At 46.1% G+C, this 18707-nt stretch overlaps 1 protein-coding gene across 3 annotated transcripts in view; it reads right to left on the bottom strand.

The window, feature by feature from the left end:
* Positions 1–9171: 9171 nt before the first annotated feature.
* The window catches only part of PIK3R6 (phosphoinositide-3-kinase regulatory subunit 6), a 62346-nt gene continuing 52810 nt past the window's right edge, over positions 9172–18707 (bottom strand). For all 3 annotated transcript variants that reach the window (XM_048818786.2, XM_075119368.1, XM_075119369.1), the window contains exons 16-20: positions 18614–18684; positions 17122–17212; positions 16293–16363; positions 14062–14174; positions 9172–12368 (exon numbers count right to left, since the gene is read on the bottom strand). In XM_048818786.2, coding sequence (XP_048674743.2) covers positions 12212–12368; positions 14062–14174; positions 16293–16363; positions 17122–17212; positions 18614–18684 — 503 coding nt within the window. In that variant the 3' untranslated portion in view covers positions 9172–12211. The remainder of the gene's footprint in view (positions 12369–14061; positions 14175–16292; positions 16364–17121; positions 17213–18613; positions 18685–18707) is intronic.

Raw genomic sequence — 18707 nt, 5'->3', positions numbered from 1 at the left:
CCTTCCCCCCTCACATCACCCCTTCTCCTTCCCCCACAGGACCTTCCCATCACATCACCCCTCCCCTTTCCTTTTCCCTTCCCTCCCCCACAAGACTTTCCCCTCCCCCTCCCATCACCCTTCCCCTCCCCATTACATCACCCCTTCAGCCACAGCCCTTCCTCTCCCACCTCCCCGCCCTTCTCTCAGTCCAGCTGAGGCCTGGCGGAGGATGGGGTGTTGCAGGCCATCATCACCCCCCCCCCCCAAGACAGTTCAGAGGATGGTGTTTGCCCCTCTCTCTCTGCTGGGCCACCTGTGTTAGGACCAAGGGCAAGCACCAAGGGCAGGAGTGGTGCTACTGCCAGGCCAGTAGTAGCATTGACCCCCTTTGAACTGGGTCTGTCCCACTGGCTTCAAGCAGGGGCAAGGACAGGATCTAGCCTGGCCTATGCTAAGGTATGACAGGGAACCATACCAAGCACCGGGGAGAGCAGCAGGCACCCACCTCTGGGGTATGGCAGGGTAGCCTGAGTGATGATAGTCCCAGTGGTCACTTGCAGCCTTTGTGTGGGGTCAGCAGGTGGCCCGGGTCCACGGGTGGAGATGACAGGCTCACCAGTGCAGTGTGGCCGGTGCTAAAAGTGGGATGCCTGTCAAAATCTAGGAGCAGCAGCTTTGGTAAGATAGTGCTTACAGTGCAACCCTCAGCAACCTGGCTCAGTTAAAAACATTTTTTTTGCTGGGTTTGTCACCCTTTATGCCCCTTCCCTCCTATTCTACACACATATTAAGCACTGAGTGTGGCCTCTTCAGAGACAGCAGCTTTGTGCACTCCACAGAGACAACAGGTCCGAGCACTCACTGAGACCTTGTGATCCATACTATATGTTTAATAAATGAGGGTAGCCCATAGGTGATAGCACACAGTAGACCATCACGTGCAAGAACCCGCTGTCTGCATGGATCAACATGTATTCTTGCATGGTGGGACCTCTAGCGACTGTAGATTCTACTTCTGTGTTAAAGAAGAGGGGCGTCTCTGTAGGGCCCTTTCTACAGCTTTGATGACTATAGGTTAGCCACCCCCACAATAGACAAACCCATCATTTTAGACAAGCAACGCTGGGGGGGAGACCCTGCTAATCTTACTTATTTACCTCCTTATCTTTTGATTTCTCCATTTTCCCATTGCTAGAATTTAGCTCTAGTAAATTATATTCTTGTTTAGCAGCACGTGACCAAAATCTGGGATTCTAGTGGCATTAGGCTGTCTTTGGTTTGGGAACATTTTCTCTAGAGCTGGTCAAAATTGTTCATTTTCTAAATGAAAAATTTTGACCCTTTTTTTGCTTTTTAATTTTATCATTTAAGACGAAAAGTTGATTTTCAAAAACAAGATTGAATCTGAATTTTTTAACAATACTTATAATTTTCTGATCAGCTTGTTTTGAGGCTGTATTTGGCTGGCTTGCTGGATAAGGCCCAGGACTGGTCAGAAAACTGGGTGGCCTTTGGCAAGTCACTTAATCTTTCCATGCCTCTGTTTCCTGAACTGTATAAATGGGGGTAATGACACTTATTCAACACAATTAAACACATTCAGATCTGATTTGAAGCAGTGCAAATAGCGATGCCTATAGTTAAAGGTGGTTTGAAGCATTTGATTATAAAACCCTGTTTTCCGTTGCTTATAACTTTGCTCAACCTTAACCATTTAGCTGAAATTGTGAGCTGACTTTTTCCATGCTAGCTGTCTGCCTAAGGCTGAAGATTTTTTGGAAATTTTTAGCAAAAATACTTCTCCTATTTCTCAGAAAGAATTTAGGGGAAAGTATTATTTTGCCCATGTTGAAAAATTCTGAAAACTATTTTGCTGAGAAATCCTAATGCTTCTATTCTTTGGAGCAGGGAGATGAAATTTGTCCAGAGGGTCATCTTTGGTGTCAGGGGGATGTTCCTTTTGCTGTCCCCCTGAAAAAACGCCCAAGTTTGGCAAGAAGCACACATGCTCAAACATGTTCCAACAAGCAATTTTTTTTACTTTGGAACTTGAACTGAGTCACATATGCTGTGCGTGTTCATGTCAAGGCCAAAAACCCTAAAACCCTACATTTTATTTGTTGTGTGAATATGAACAAAAGTATTCTGCTAGCTCCTACAAGCCTGATTCTGTTCTCACAGGATTTACATTTCCCCTCTCACTCACCTTTTCACAAAACCATTGTAAAGTTCCAACACCCACCGGTTTGCTTTAGGTTCTATACTAGTCCTCTCCTCCACAGAGCCTGAGATGCTTTGACACAGATATGTCTGCTGTACACAGCAATCACAAACGGAGATTGCTGAACAGAACACAAAGTTCATCAGCTATAGGCCAGGGATTCTAATCCTATAACAAGGCAGACTGGGCTTTGATTTTATCTGACTCCCTGAAAATCTCTCACACTCTCAATCTCCTCCCCTCCTGGATGAGGATCAAAAAACCCACAAAAGCCTGTATTGCTTTGGCCAACAGAGGGTAATTCTGAAATCAAATTAAATACTTGGCTTAGGATAATTCTGGAAATGATGTCACAGGCTGGCTGGATGTGCAGCAAACCTCTTTCAGCTTGAAGGTATGGGCGGTGGGCTTCCATCAGAGCCACTTACCCCTCTACACACTGATTCCCCACTCACCCCCACCCCCACACACAGTGTTTGCAATGTAAAGAAATCTCAGATAAATGGAATTATAATAAATTTCACCCAAAGATACTTGTATCTTTTTTTTTTTTATTTAAGAGAGTGTATTTGCAACCCTGGAAAATACTTTTCATATAGGAGTCTTATTTTTCCTACTATACATTGCATATTAAGAAAGTGATCTTGCATTTTTACAGTGCTTTCCATCCAATTGGACCCCTAAGTGCTTTGCATATTGTGCTGTTTACACAAAACTGTATTTGCAAGAGTAACTTTATCCGCTATTGAAATGCAGCTACCTCTAGGATAGAATTTCAGCTACTGTTAAAAACCACAAAGCAACACAATCTAGCTCTTTAAGACAGGAAACAAGGAATAGCCTATCCAATTGAAATTACAGAGGGAATTAAGACAGAGAGAATATGGCTACTCCAAACTGAAATTGACCAGCATACCAGGTTTAGTACTATGGAATTTTCAGTTATCACAAAGAGTCACAGAACAGCATTCTGTAACAGCTTGCCGGTGTTTTGGACCAGCACTGACTCAGAGGGAAGTACCTGTCATCTTCTTAAAAAGAAAAACCACAAAAATCACACACCATCCCTCATCATTGAATTGCAGCTTAGAACCCATCAGAATTGATTGAGTTGGAAATGAGGCTATGGTGGCATTACACTTTCACTCATTTTGAGAGACCATTATTAGCTTCTGTTCTCTTTAGGTCTTATACTGAGCTCATCACCATAGTATTTAACTGTTCTAAGGTGCCTGTTGAATGGATAGGCGCAAAATTGTCTGATTTGGGTGGTGTATGTACGTAGCAAGTTCAGGCAGCTTCCCTGAAATAGGAAGGAGAGTTCTGGCTGAGTAGGAGGGAGCTGAGCATCATTTCAGTGGGAGTATTAAATATTGATGGGGTTTTTTTTAACATTGATGTCACTGATTTATTTAAGGAGCTGTGCAGTATGCTGCTGGTGATAAATCTTTCAGAGGCCAACCTCATCCAGCTGTAACCGTGTTCTGGAACTGCAAAGTCTTTTACTACATGTATTTCTGCTGTTAAGTCCAGTTCACACGTGGAATGTCACAGCTGATGGAAAACATGGGGAAGGCTTGAATTCTCCACCTCCACTGTGAAAATGTTCTACACAATAATTTGTATTGCCTTGTGTAATTTCTAACATGACTGCCTCAGTGATTAGCTTCTCTCAGGAGTGAGGCTTTTTGGGGCAGGATGTTCTATGAGAAAGAGATGATTCTTTCATATGTTGTTTAATAATTCACAGTTGATGAGCCTGTGCTTTTTGTCTTTCAACCAACCAAATCTGCCCTGTCTTAAAGAAGGAGCAGGTAGTTTTTATGAAATAATTACAGAAGGAATATTCAGATTCCAGACTAATTGTTCCGATGGACAGCAGGGGATCCTCCTCTTGGGAGGTGAAATAAAAATCACAATACTGATGTAACTGTTCTATTTATTGAATAATCCACTTGGAATGAACAACAAGGAGTACTTGTGGCACCTTAGAGACTAACAAATTTATTTGGGCATAAGCTTTTGTGGGCTAAAACCCACTTCATCAGATGCATGGAGTGGAAAATACAGTAGGCAGAATATATATATACACAGCACATGAAAAGACGGGAGTTACCTTACCAAGTCGGGGGTCAGTGCTAACAAGACAATTCAATTAAAGTGAAAGTGGGCTATTCTCAACAGTAGAATATCCAAGGAGGAAAAAAAAAACTTTTGTAGTGTTAATGAGGCCAATGTAATCAGTGTGGCCCATTTCAAACAGTTGATAAGAAGGTGTGAGTAACAGTAGGGGGAGATGTCAAGAATTATACCATTAAAAACCAGTCGGAGAACACTTCAATCTGCCTGGACACTCAATAGCAGACTTAAAAGTGGCAATTCTTCAACAAAAAACACATCAAAAACAGACTCCAACGAGAAACTGCAGAACTGGAATTAATTTGCAAACTGGACACCATCAAATTAGGCCTGAATAAAGACTGGGAGCAGATGGGTCACTGCAAAAACTTATTTCCCCATACTAATTTCCCCCTACTGTTACTCACACCTTTTCATCAACTGTTTGAAATGGGCCACGCTGATTACATTGGCCTCATTAACACTACAAAAGTGATTTTTCCTCCCTTGGTATTCTACTGTTGAGAATAGCCCACTTCCACTTTAACTGAAATGTCTTGTTGGCACTGACCTCCCACTTGGTAAGGCAACTCCCATCTTTTCATGTACTGTGCATATATATTCTGCCTACTGTATTTTCCACTCCATGCATCTGATGAAGTGGGTTTTAGCCCACAAAAGCTTATGCCCAAAATAAATTTGTTAGTCTCTAAGGTGCCACAAGGACTCCTTGTTGTTTTTGCTGATACAGACTAATATGGCTACCACTCTGAAACCTGTCACCACTCTGAATGGTGGATATCAGGTTTCAAGATGCAGTGTGGAGGTGCTGACTCATCCTGGAAGCCAGACAAAATAGGGTTAATCTTCATCTCCAGTGGTGAGCATGGTATAAAGTTCTAAGCAGATAGGTAGGAGTATAAAAGGCTGATTCCCTCCCAGCTAGAATGAAGGAATGATAGGAACTCTTGCCAGGTGAAACTCTAGGATCAGCCATCTCAAGCAGTAATGCACTGAGAGGTTTATGTTTGTAAGTACAATCCTGCCTCAGGGCTTTATTACATATCTGGTCCATTAACCAAGTGTATGTGTTCACCATTTGTTCCTGCTCACCCTCCAGTAATCTGGTCAGATTCCCATCTGCTACCAGAAGACAAGTAGTTGCAATAGCTAGGATTACGCTCTACAATGAGCCTTGCAACAGTCATCCATGCCTTTGTCACCATGCAATGTGCTCCATGTTGGTCTTCACCTTAACACTGCCTGGAAACTGAAGTTGGTTCAGAAGGCAGCATCTTGCTTGCTAAGCAGAGTATATTGCCATGAGCATCTATGGTACTGTTGCTCCAGGATCTGCATTGGTTGGCTGTGGTTTCCAGGCAAAATGTAACCTATAACCCCCTGAATGGATTAGGAGTAAAGGTGGTCAATAATCTTCTGACAGAACAGTTTTCCATTAGAAAATGCTGATTCAACAGAATCAAAATATTTTGTGGGAATGTATTAATTTCATTAACATTTTTAATGAGAAATTATCAATATGTGTCATTTCTAAAAAAGTGAAAGTGACAAGGTCAAAGTGAAGTATTTTCAGTAAGGAGCTCGCTGTCTCTCACACTTCCCTAACACACACACACACTGTCTCTCACACACAGATTGGCTCTTACACTCACATACACTCTGCCTCTCACAGGTCAGTCTCCCAACACAGATTGTCACAAACACACACACACAGAGTCTCACACTCCCCAACACACACTATCACACAGTCCCCCAACACACAGTCACACACACACGCTGGCTCTCTCTCTTTCTCTCTCTCACACACACACACACGTGTATTATTGTTGGTACTTCCTGTCAAAATGCTTGTGGTAAGCCAGGAGTGGATAGGGGCTGCAAGAGTGCCGTGAGCTCTGGCAAGATGCAGCCCCCCTGTGACAGTGCAAAGCCTGCCTTGAGCCACTCTGTCTGCTGTGTATAAAGCTCGGTGTGTGTCAGCAATGGGGGAGGGGGAGAATTTTGGGGGTCCACGGGCGGGGGTGGTGGCTGTGCCCCCTCAATACACTGGGGCACTGGTGCCAGCTGGGGACTGCCTTCAGCGAAGAATAGGGGCACCAGTTTAATAATACTGTATAGGGCCCCATAAATCCCAAGGATGGCCCTGTTCAGTATATTTTGTTTAGTGAAAAATGCTGAGATTGACGATTTGGAACAAAACAAAATTTTGAAATCTCAGCATTTCCCTCAGGACAGAAGTTCCATTTTTCATCCACCGTTAATTAGGAGCTATGTACCTGAGAGTCGTTTCTTTCTGCAGTGTTACCACAGTTGAGATCAGCAGAGGCACTTGAGCTAAAGCCCTGTTTAAATGAGAGGGGGCTGCTAACAGGATGTTCTCTTTGGTTGCCCTGTGAGTGTGTAAATAAATTAAATATATGGGTGAGTTGGGACTGTAATCCATTGTATGTGTGTGCTGCATTGGGAGCAGGATAAGGACTCACTCATTTACATCTTCGTATTTCCAGGGCACCAGTCTCCAAGATATTGAGACATTACAGAAAGCTGTAAGATTGCAGAAGGGAACATTTGAGGCCACTTGTAGAGAGACCCCTTAGACATAACTGAAAGTCTTCATATGTAGCCTGGTCCTTCTTTGGCAGTGTAGTCTTCGCTGCCTGCATGTTGCAGAATTTGCAAGTAAAGATGTTGAGCAATATTTTCAAAACTACATAAGGCATAGATTCACCAAAGGACTTAGGTGCCTAACTCCCACCTTAGGTGCTGAAATCCCAGAATCAGCCCCCATTGGAATTCCCCCCTTCTCCCGACACACACACACACATACACACACTCTCAGCGGCTGCCACATCTGTAGGCGCCTAAACTTGCTTGGCACCTCCATTTTTGCAGTAAAAGATCCCTAGGCACTTATGTTTGTGCCTCTGTGCATGCGCAGGCATCTGGATGTCTAAATCCTAGAGCGAAGCAAAACCCAGGGGAAAGATAGGCATTCCTCCGCTTAACTCGCCTGCAGGGCCCTAGCCAGTAAGCATTCTTTGAGCTCACCTACTGGATCAACCCCCTATCGCCGAGAATACACAAAAAAGTGGGGCGGGGGAAGCTCTCATAACTTTTAGCCCAGTGGTTAGAGTACTCACCTGGGATGTGGGAAGTAACCAGTTCTCCCTCCCTGTGGAGGAAGAAGGTATTTGAACAGGAATCTGCCACCTCTCAGGTGAGTGCCCAAGCCACTGGGCTATGGGATATTCTGGTGTGGGGTCCCTCAGTCTCTCCTGTTGAAGCTTTGTCACGCTGAATAAATTTCAGAAATTCATTGGAGCAGAGGGCCTGGATCCTGGGTTCCCAGTTGAGTGCTCTAACCACTAGGCTCCAGAATCACTCATGCTTGTGTTCTCTCTCCAAATCATTCTTTCATTATTTACCCACGGTGGAACAGCTTCAACAGGAAAGCTTGAGGGAGCCCCACATGGGAATATCCCATAGCTCAGTGGTTAGGTCATCCTCCTCCTTCACCGCCCCCTTCCCCGCTCCCCCCCCCCACCCCCCGCTTCTTGTGAAAACAGCCTAGGCACCTAGCCCCAAGAGAGGGTTGAGAATCCCAAGCAGAGGGAGGTGCCCCCCCTGCAGCCCAGATTTACTTGCTGAACTTCATGAGAGCAGCAATTTAGGTGCTGAACTTCATGAGAGCAGCAATACTTAGCACATACCCTCTGGCTTGGCATCTCCCATTTAGGCAGGAAGCCACCTAGCATGCTGGCTTTTGTGAATCCCTTTCTGAGGCACCTCCCTCTCCCCATTCATTGCAGAGGAAGAGGAGGTGCTGAACTCAGGCTTTGTGGATCCCAGTGAATTTCTGGATCCCTAAAAGGTAGGTGTGGCAAAGCTCAGCATCACCAGGCCTACATTTCTTTGTGGATCTATCCTTAGTGATTTAGAAGGGGGAGTCACACTGAAAGTCAATAGGCTCTTAAGTCACTTTTGAAAATGGCACTTAAGCTTCTAAGTCACTTAGGCATTTTTGAAGGAGTTACCTGTTAGCTTTGTTTATCCAGCATCCATTATCAGACAAGTCTGCTCACTCTGACCCCTTGCCACTTCCCCAGATTTCTTTCTACCTTGGCTTGCCTCTAGCAGGCCCTTTCCCCCAGCACCTTTCCAGGCTCTGTAGAGTCCTCTCCAGCTCTGGTAGCAAGCAAACACTTTCCTCGTGGAGATCCAGCACCAGCCCTTTTATCCAGGCTACTCCTTGGCTCCACCCCTGTGATCTCTCCATGGCTCTGCTGGCATATTAGCAGAGTTCTCTCTCAGGAGAGGCTCCCAAGGCCAAGTAGCCTCTCCCCCTGGGCTTCTTTCCTCCTTCTGCCCTGAAACCCTTTATGTTAATTAGCCACCCAGTTCCTCCCACTGGGTCTCATTCTTAATTGAGCCTGACACATGCTGTAGTTGCCACCAGCTGCCACAAGTGACCTCTTCAGCTCCCCTTAAGCCTTTCAGTGCCTGTGTGAGGTATGCACCCCATTATACCAACCCCAACCCCGCCTCTGCTCTCTACTTTGGAGATTCAACAGAGATGCCCAGAATTAAAGAGAAACTAGGGGGCTGGGGACTTCTCCACTTGGCTTCTAACATACTGGCACACAGGGACTTATGTGTACTCCTCTAATTGCTAACTGCTTGGAAATGGATTCCATCCCCTAATGCAAGCTGTACAATCTCACAATAGGGACAGCAAAGGGAAGACATGGAGAACAAAACTTTCTTGGCCACTTTGATAAGTAACCTCTTTCGACCCAGACCATCTCCTCTTTCACACACATTGGCACCCATTTGGGTTTTTTAAATGCCATTTTAATCAAATGGTAAAAAGATTGCACTTTCCAATATATATAATCCATTACACCTATACAAATAATTTATAATCCATCTACATCATATACAGCTATACATAGTTAATACCTATATACATCAGTACAAATTCAAAGCTACCATACAAGTCTCTGGTTATGTCTAGCGTGCCAGGCGAAGTGAACCTATAGTTAAATCCCAAGGCAGGCGGACATGTGAGGAGCTGTTTGTCAGCCTCTCAAATTACTGCCCTACATAGCAGCTCATAGGAAGAGAAGTGCTGGCTTCATCCAGGCATTTCTTGACCTCCTTTTCCATCATTAGTCCTGGGGTTTCCCTTGTATGTGTCTCCCTCTGGGGCAAAATCCATCTCTTTTCCACATAAATTTTATGTTGTTGCTTGTTAATAATTTACAATAAACCATGAGTAAACTGAGGTTAAAGACAATGCTGTTTATGCTGAAGACATGAAAGCCCTGTTGCTGAATGCTTCTGGCTTTGTTTATCTTGTATCCCCTCGTTAGGACTCAGGAGGCTGAGGTTAGCTGAACTTGGAATGAGGTGGCTAAATCTCCTAGCATAACAAAAATATCATTTCCTTCAGGGGCTCTGGTGAGATCCGAATACAAGGAAGTGCAGTGCAGTAGGGGGAAGGAAATTCCCTGGATTAAACTTTTGGATTATTTTTGTAACCCCAGTGATTATGGGACAACAATAGGACTTAGCTTTTTTTTTCCCTCTGGAGGAAAAAGTGCAATATACAGTTTTCATAAATGGAATAACAGACTTTGGGGAGCATAGCTCTTCATGAAATCACAGTTCTCGAGTACTTGAGTCACTTGGCAGTACAGTGAATGTCTCAATACACACCCAAGCCATGAGGGTCTCACAATGAGGATGCCCCATGGTGTGTGAGAGATTCTCACACACACACATTTCCTTTTTTTTGTAATTAAATGATTTGGGGGGCTGCCAGGTTCTCCTGTTGCTAGGGAGCCTCTCACCTGCCATCAGTTTTAAAGGTGATTTGCCAGCAGGCAGTATATTTCAATAGCACTTCCTGGGGAATTGTTTTCATTGTAATAGTTTTATGCAATATGCTAAGCTGGGAGTTTGTAAAACTTTGGCTAGAAAGTAAAAGATAAAAATTTTGCAGTGAGGAGCGAGAGTAAATGGTTGTTTCATCTTAAAAATCGCAGAGCAGGGCAGCGATGGGAGCTGCAGGAGGGCTGAGACAATCTTTAAAGCCTACATGGGGGGAAATTTAACCCAAACTTCCCCAGTGTCCACAGGGCCTAAATGTCCAAGAAATCCTAATGTCATCAAAATATTTGGGCCTTAATCAAGGCAGTTCTGTGAAGGGTTATTTAGAGGGGCCCGATCTAAACATTGCAGTCCAACATTTCAAACTTGGATACCTAAAGTTTGGTTGGATACATTCTGATTCCACATTTAGGCACTAAATTAAGTAGCCCCTGATTGTCAGAGGAACAGTTCCCATTGGCCAGACACAAGTCACATCCCAGCCTGGCCACCTGTTCCATGGCAGGAGTGTGGAGTCACCTCTGGGGGCAAGGGGGGATGTTGTTTTCCCTGCCATAGTCCTGTAGGGATTCTGCTGGGGCGTGCAGCCTGAAGTTCCACCAGTAACTGTTGTGGGAGTCTTGCTGGCTTAACCCTCAGCTGGGATGCACTGACTCAGCACTCCCCTACGGTCACCTTCATCAAGCAGCACCATCCCCTGTTCGGGCTGCTTTGGCTATGAGCAGAATCTCTTGGGCAGCGTGTGCTGCACTTGAGACTTTACGGAACCGCAAATTAACCTGGCCCAATATGCACTACATTACAATGCATTGCCGCCTGTAAACTGCTCTGGGCTCTCAGGCACTCCTCACCAGTCTACAGCATGTGAACCAAAGAGAAAGCACATAAAGGCCAAGAAACTAGAGTAGCCACTGATGGGTTCTTTGGGTAGCTGTTTCTTGCATCCCTGTGACAAATCAACATTGGCAATGAGGTGTGGAAGCAGAGAACAATTTGGGGTTTGTGTAACCCAGTGTTTAGGAGCAGACACTGACAGATCACGCAAGGAAGGTTTAACGATCACATCTATCAGGATTTAAGGGAAGCTTTGTTAGCGCTGTCCTGGATGTTTGGGATTAGATCTGACAAGTTCATGAATCTACACTTGGTATCTGAAATGACTTCAGCTGGCAATGAGCAGGAAAGAAGATAGGAACTTGTGCACCTGCTACTATGGGAGCTTTGTTCGATGCTAGCCAAAGTCACTAGCATGGAAGTCCATGGCAGTTTTTCCCACAGACCTCAGTGAGAGCTGGGCAGACCCTAGTGATGCACATGTTCTACTCAATTCCAATCAGCCCTTACAAGCCTTCTTCTTTGCTGAGTGAATGTTTTGAGGCAATTGCCTGTGTCCCCAAGGTGACTCAAATATATTGCTTTGGAACAGAGACCGTAGCTTCAGGTATATCTGTGCAGCACCCAGCACAATGGGGCACTGATCCCTGATTAGGGGTTTCAGACACTACTGTAATATAAAATATTAAATAATAATAATTGCACCTTGTGCCACACCTAAAGCAAGCAGAAGCCAAACTCTGCCAGCTTGTTTCCAATCCTTCTACCGAAGAAGCCCCTCCTCCCCTCTAAAGGTATTTTACAGACACACACAGGAGAATAATAGTCTGACTCCTGCTTATCTCCCTCTGTGCTCAATTCCCCAGCCCAGCCGCACTCTCCAGCATTACAGGAACTCCCTGCTCTTCCACCTTCCCCGAGGCTCTGTTCCTTGGCTCAGCCCTAAGCCATGGCATTATAACAGTTTGCCTGATTTTTACTTTCTTCTTTGAGCCCTAACTTCCTGTAGAGTTGAAGCTTTACAAGAGAAATTGTTGCGAAGTCACTGGAGGGGCTTTTAGTGTGTTCTCTGGTCCCCATTCGATTGTGACCCGACCAGGGATTCTTACAAATGCCTCTCACGCCAATTTTTTCTTATCTTCTTCACTGGATGATGCCTGCAAAGGTGTTGATGGGCAACAGCAAAGATTTGGGCATGTATTTGGCCAGTCCCACACCCTCTGGTTCATGCAGGCTGAATTTCATTGTCCTGGTCTTTTGCAAGCAATAGCTGGGTTCCAGGCAAGGAGAAACTTCCACACTGCAAGAGAAGAAACATACTTTCACTAAACGTGCTGAATCATGGGCCAAATGCTGATCTCAGTTACACCAGTGTATATCCAGAGTAACTCCATTGGCTTTGGCTGTTGCTTTGGATTTACATCCATGGAACTAAGATGTATAATATGTTTGTAATCTTGAACTGGTTTTTGCTAGAAAGATTATCTAAAGCATATTATTGTTATTATTATTTGATTTACACAGTGCCTTAGACTAGCCTTAGTTTGATTCAGGGGAATGCCCAGAATACTACAGATGGGCCTGAATCAAAACACCACCTTCAAACTCCCCCGAACTTTGAAGGCATTTGAAATCCATGCACTAATACCAGTTTGCACACCCAGCTATCAGAACTGCATATGCGTTTATGTGCACAGTTATGTGAGCATGTGTAATGCTCTGGTCTAGTGTATGATCCCATCTCGTCTAAGTGGCTGGTTTGTGACTGTACAGCCAACTTTTGTCACACAAAGGGCTTTTCCTTCAACTCAATTGTTGAGCTAGTTTAAAAAAGGGACACATTTTCATCCACAAAAAAGAATCTTCCTTTTCTTCGTCAAATAATTTTGACTGTTGACATTTTTCAACCAGCTCTACTTGAGTCGCTTGCGTTTTTGTGCTTAGAGTCCTGGGTTCAAACCCCTGCAGATGACTGTGGTGGCTGCATGTGAATTGGTACATGATACATTTTTGTTGTGGATGCTACTTGGGCAAAATTATGAAATTGTGGTTTCTAAAATACAAAGCCAGCCTGCACAAATTCTTGAAAAAAACCTCATTTTTTGCTGCTATAGTATCAAAGCTGCTCACACAGACTACCCACTCCCACCTTCAGATTTCTACAGTGCCTTTTATCCTGAAGGATCCAAAATCACTCCACAAGCTGTAGAGAAGAATCATTTCCACCACCACGGAAATGCTGCCACTGCTGGGGTAGAACTCAAGCAGCTATTTAACAGTAAACAACATTATACAACGGTTTCAAGCAAGAAATGAAGATTACTGTATCCATATCCAGTGCATCATGTTCAAACACGCACTTGGATAATGCTTTCTATCCATAAATCTTAAAGAAGAGCTCTGTGGAGCTTGAAAGCTTGTCTCTTTCACCAACAGAAGCTGGTCCAATAAAATATATTTGCTCACTCACCTTGTCTCTTACAAGCAGTAATGAGTTAGGCTTCAGAACCCCCCTACGGGAGGTAGAAGAGTATAATCTGCACCTTACAAATGGGAAGGTAGGAATACAGAGATATTGAGGAAGTTTGTGGCAGTGTTGGGAAATGAGCCAGATCTCTTGGCCCCCAGCCCTCTGCTTGAGCCACTCTCTTTTAACATTTACTATATATGATAAAATAGTTTGCACTGACATAGTGTTTTCCAGGCAAAGATCTCAAAACACTTTACAAAGGAAGGTCAATATCACTGGTTTTACCCTGGTGATAGCAGGCACAGGGAGACCATGTGATTCACCCAAGACCTCTCATCAAGTTAGCAGCAGAGTCAGGACTAGAACCCATAGCTCCTGACTTCCAGGCCTGGGCACTAGCCAACATCACCTCTTCTGTAGTCCTGATGACCCTCGTGAAAAGACATGTTGTGTCTCCGGGGGCGTCTAACTTTAAATCAATAGCTTGTTGCTTGTTAAAAGCCCTGCAGCAAAGTGGCCTTACCTGACCACGTTCGTGTAGGTCCTTCTGAAGTCCTTGTCCAGGCACAGGTTGAAGGTCCTTTGTTCCATGCACTGGATTTTGATATTGCGTGTTCTGATCTTGTTTGTTGCTGACTGGAACAACAGGGAAGAAAAAGCCCTGCTGAATTTTTCACTTACCTTCTCAAGGCTGCACGGAGACAGATGGTGAATGTATGTGCATACGCACATCTATTTTTGAACCTTGGACCACAAGACATGACTGCTGGAATAAAGAGGGAACTGGCTCCTTCCTTTTATTTCCCCCGACACAAACTGGCCAATATTTTCAAAAGCAGCCAGTGATTTGGGTGCCTAACTTGAGGCTCCTTAAAGGGGCTAGTTTTCAAAGGTGTTGAACATCCACAGCCCCAGTTGAAGTCAGTGAGAGATGCAGAGGCTCAACAATTCTGAAAATCAGGCCCCCTTAAGGTGTCCCAAAATAGGCTTCCAGAATCACTGGCCAGAGTCTCCACAGTAACTGGGGAGGCCTGGTGCTCAAGCAGCCTTACACGGGATTGTTAGTTTTAGAGTCTTGGGGTGAGATCTCCCACCCCCAACTCTAGACCTTTATACCAGTGTGGGAAGGTTTCCCCTGACACAAGCACTGCAAAGCTGCTTTCTGAGGACCCCTTTGCAAGCCCTGGTGTAGCCTGTGGTCACGCTGGAGGTGGGGCAGGGGCAGGAAGGGTGAGTCAGGGCAGGGCTACAGCGCTCAGTGCTGCAGTGATTCTAGGCAACACTGTGACTCAGTGGAGATGGGGGAGGCTGCCATAACTTTGACAGGCCCCTAGGGCTGTTTAAGGTACACTGGAGGCCCCAGAGCAGCCCAGGTTTGGGAGGGCACAAAGGTGGCTTATAGCCGCCCTTCCCTTGGGCTGTGAGTCACTGAATCTCACCTGGGCTGCCTGAAATACATGGCAATAGGTGATAAAGAAACAGGCCTTTGGTCCATTTGGCCCTAAAGGACCTGATTCTCAGGATATATCTACACTGCAACTGGGGGTGTGATTGCCACTCACGTAGGCACACCCAAACTAGCTTTAAGCTAGCTAAAAGTAGCAGTGAGATGCTGTGGCACCGGCTGTACAAGCCCGTGTCCCTAGCTCACAACAGGGTCTGTGCTGCCGCAGCTGCCCTGCTAGATTCGAGCTAGCACCGGCGAGCCCCCACAAGCTGCCCTCATACCTTCAGTTATACTAAACCCTCTTTGCACCATTCTTGCAGGGCAAAGGGGCCTGTAAACAAGGATCAAACCCTGTATCTAGTGGATGTTTGTCCCCTGGATCATAATATCTACTACACACCAAGGCACGCTGCTCCAAGGGCAGTCTTGCAGAGGAGAAATGCTGATGCGCGGTCTTCCGTCCAGGCAGTATTGAGGGACAGTGACAGAACTGCTTGGGTTTCCAGCAAAAAGCTGAAATTTGCCAGGGGAGAAAACAAACTGAAACCACTTTCTGACCAGCTGTGTGCAATATCTCCTCCCACTTTTGCAGAGCAATGGGGGATTTCCTTCTTCAGTCTTTGCAGTGGCAATAAGTAAAATCTCTAATAATCATGCTTCTAATTACATTTCTCCAGCTACATCATTCATTCATTCCAAAGGATCCTGAGCAATGGGCCAGATCCTGCAAACCCTGCTGAGCGCACTATTCCTATAGTGAGTAGCTTCCTGCCAATAATAGGCTGTTCGTGGTAGTAAGCAGTAGCTTCAGTAGCATCTGTGGGGTCAGGCACTCTAAGCCCTGCTCTGCATTCCAGGTGGACCCATCCCTGAGAGGATTGGGAGTTTAACGCCCTTATTCTGCAGTGTGGACAGGACCCTTACACCATGTCTGTATAACCAGGTTGGCTGGCCCTCCTTCCTCCCACTCTGCAGCGGTCTGGGATTTCCTGGGAGAGCTCTCATTCAAGCACTGACCTGGCCCAACATTGCTCAGCTTGTGATTCTGAATCACCACCCCCAAGGGACAGGGGCGCCGGGGGTCCCCACACTTTTTACAGGCCATAAGGGCGAGCGACGGGGGGGGGGGGGGAAGTAGAAGAGGAAGGGGCAGAGAGGAGTGAGCGGAGGGCGTGGCCTTGGGGAGAAGGGGTGGGGCCTCAGGGGGAAGGGGCAGCATGGGGGCGGGGCCATGGTTCAGGTGCCTGTGACCCCCCACACTTTTAGGGTGCTTCCACCGCTCCTGCCAAGGGGCCACGGCTACTTACAGAAAACGATCTTCCAGACAGGTTGGAGGTTTTGACGACTTCAGCAATATTTACATCCAAGCACACCAGATCTGCAACAGAATCGGGGCGTTAGACTGAGACTAGAGCACAGGTCAGCCCAGGTTGCCTTGTCTTGCCTTGGCTGGGTGAGGTCTTCTGGGACCCTCCACTGCTAACCCTTGTTGGTGTGCCCACCATCATCCCCAAAGGTACTCTGTTAGAAGGAGTGTCTGTCTGCCTGGGGTGCCTGGGTCCAGCTCCTCGCGTCAGCCCGAGGGGGCCCCAGAGAGCAACCCAAGCTACTCCCGTCCTATTCCCTTGCGCTACATAAGGCTGAGATCATGGCCTTTGCAATGACTCCGTTCTCTGTCACCCCAAGGGGGTATCTCCACTGGGGCTCATGGGCCAGATGCAAAGGAGAAGCTATGACAGTCTACACCAGCTGAAGGTCTATCCCCCAAAGCCATTGCTTCCTCCCTTCATCCCCGGTCAGGCAAATGCAGAAGAGGTGGGAAAAAATGACACAAAGAAGCATAACTGAGTCCAGTGCTGCAGCCTCAGTTACTGGGAGCTCCTTAAAAGTGGGGCATGAGACTCAACAGCCAGATACGTGACCATGAGCTGGAGTGATCATGTCTGCAGCACATGGGTCTGCACGCAGCGGGGACTCAGCTCCCCAAACCCAGCCAAAGCATGCACTGAGCATGCTGGGATGGATTCTCTGGGAGCCAGCCTCTTCTTTGGCTTTTCCAAGGTCCTGCTCAGGAATCCCCAAAACGCTGAAGAGTTGGCAGCTCAGCAAACAGTGCCCCACCTGGAGAATCCTCACCTTCTGTTTCACTGGAGGGAATGGCTTTCACCACCAGGCCAGTAGATCGCAGCAGGACATCTACCTCCTTCTTCCGATCGCTCACCAAAACCTGCACAAAAGGCTCGTTTCACTCAGTTACATTCATGGTGATTAACATGTTAGGCCTGCATGAAACCAACTGGGTGCCTGATCCAGAGCACACTGGGACAGGCTAAATTTGTTTTTTCATTTGATTTCTCTCCCCGCCCCCTCCCTCTCTGTTCCTACTTTCACATTCTTCCTCTGTTTTTCACTCTGCTCCACTTTTCACCCCACTGGATTTCCTCCCTCTGTGGCTTTTCTCACAGCTTCTCCTAAGCAAACCTGATAGCATTCATATTCCAGTTGAGCTTTCAAACCCACAATATTTGAGTGGGTTCGAAACGAGGCAAGACGCGGTCACCCAGCCCCTGCTTAAACCCAGAAAGACACCCTGCCAGCCCCTCTTAATGACAGAAAGAGCAGAAGATTAGGAGTGGGGAAAACCCATCTAAACTGAGAGGAAAAAAGGTGGGACAATGATAAATATAAAGGGCCATGTTAAAAAAACAACAGAGTCTAAGCTGCTCAGGCAGAACAGGAAATCATAGAATCGTAGGACATGAAGGGACCTCGAGAGGTCATCTTCTAGTCCCGTCCCCTGCACTCAAGGCAGGACTAAGTATTATCTAGACCAGCCCTGACAGGTGTTTGTCCAACCTGCTCTTAAAAATCTCCAGTAACGGAGATTCTACAACCTCCCTGGGCAATGTATTCCAGCGCTTGCACATGTGTCTTACTCAGGGAGTAGCATCACTGATTTCAGTGAGACTGGTCGCTGAGTAAAGCACTACGCAGTCTAAATAACGGTGGCAGAACTGGGCCTATAGGCTTTGTCTAGACTAGGAAAAAGATGTGTGTTCTGAAAAAAGTGTTCGCTAACGTGATTTTAAACACTGCTTAAGGGCTAGTGTAAATGGGGCTGAACCCCTTTACAAACACATTAGCTGGACATAGGCAATGCTCAGGGACTCAAAACAAAGGGAAACGACAACTACAATAGATGATCAAGGTGTTCATTGAAAAGTGCCCCTCCTCTGTAGATGTGCAATAGGAGGAAAAAAGAGGGCTCATTAGAAATCATAATCACACAGGCTAGACTTTACAGTTAACCAGTAAGGGGTCTTGTGCTTCCTAATCAAGATTTCCAGGACAGGGGGGACCAGATGTCGCAGCAACAGCTGGCTCATTATTACAAAGGTTGATCCAGGAGCTGACATCTCTTTTCAGATAAGATGATACCCTGGCACATTCAGCCTGCAAGTAATGCATGTGCTGAAAGGAGCACAGCCACGTTCACAGGGGCAAAAGCAAAGGCAGTTTTCCCTTGCCGCAGCAATCTGCCCCAGAGCCCTGCATGCAGAGAGCTCCCAGATCCACCAAAAGGAGTCCTGCGAGCAGTGAGGCCATGGGACAAAGAGTCGCCTCTTACCTTGCTATATGTTACTGTGAGATCTGCCCCAGGGACTTCCAGCGTTGTTTTCTTCTTTGTTGGCATATGGTCTGGAAGAGGGAAATCAATGGGA

This window comes from Caretta caretta, chromosome 14, assembly GCF_965140235.1.
Source record: "Caretta caretta isolate rCarCar2 chromosome 14, rCarCar1.hap1, whole genome shotgun sequence".
NCBI lineage: Eukaryota > Metazoa > Chordata > Testudines > Cheloniidae > Caretta > Caretta caretta.
This window is presented reverse-complemented; position numbering and strand designations above follow the sequence as displayed.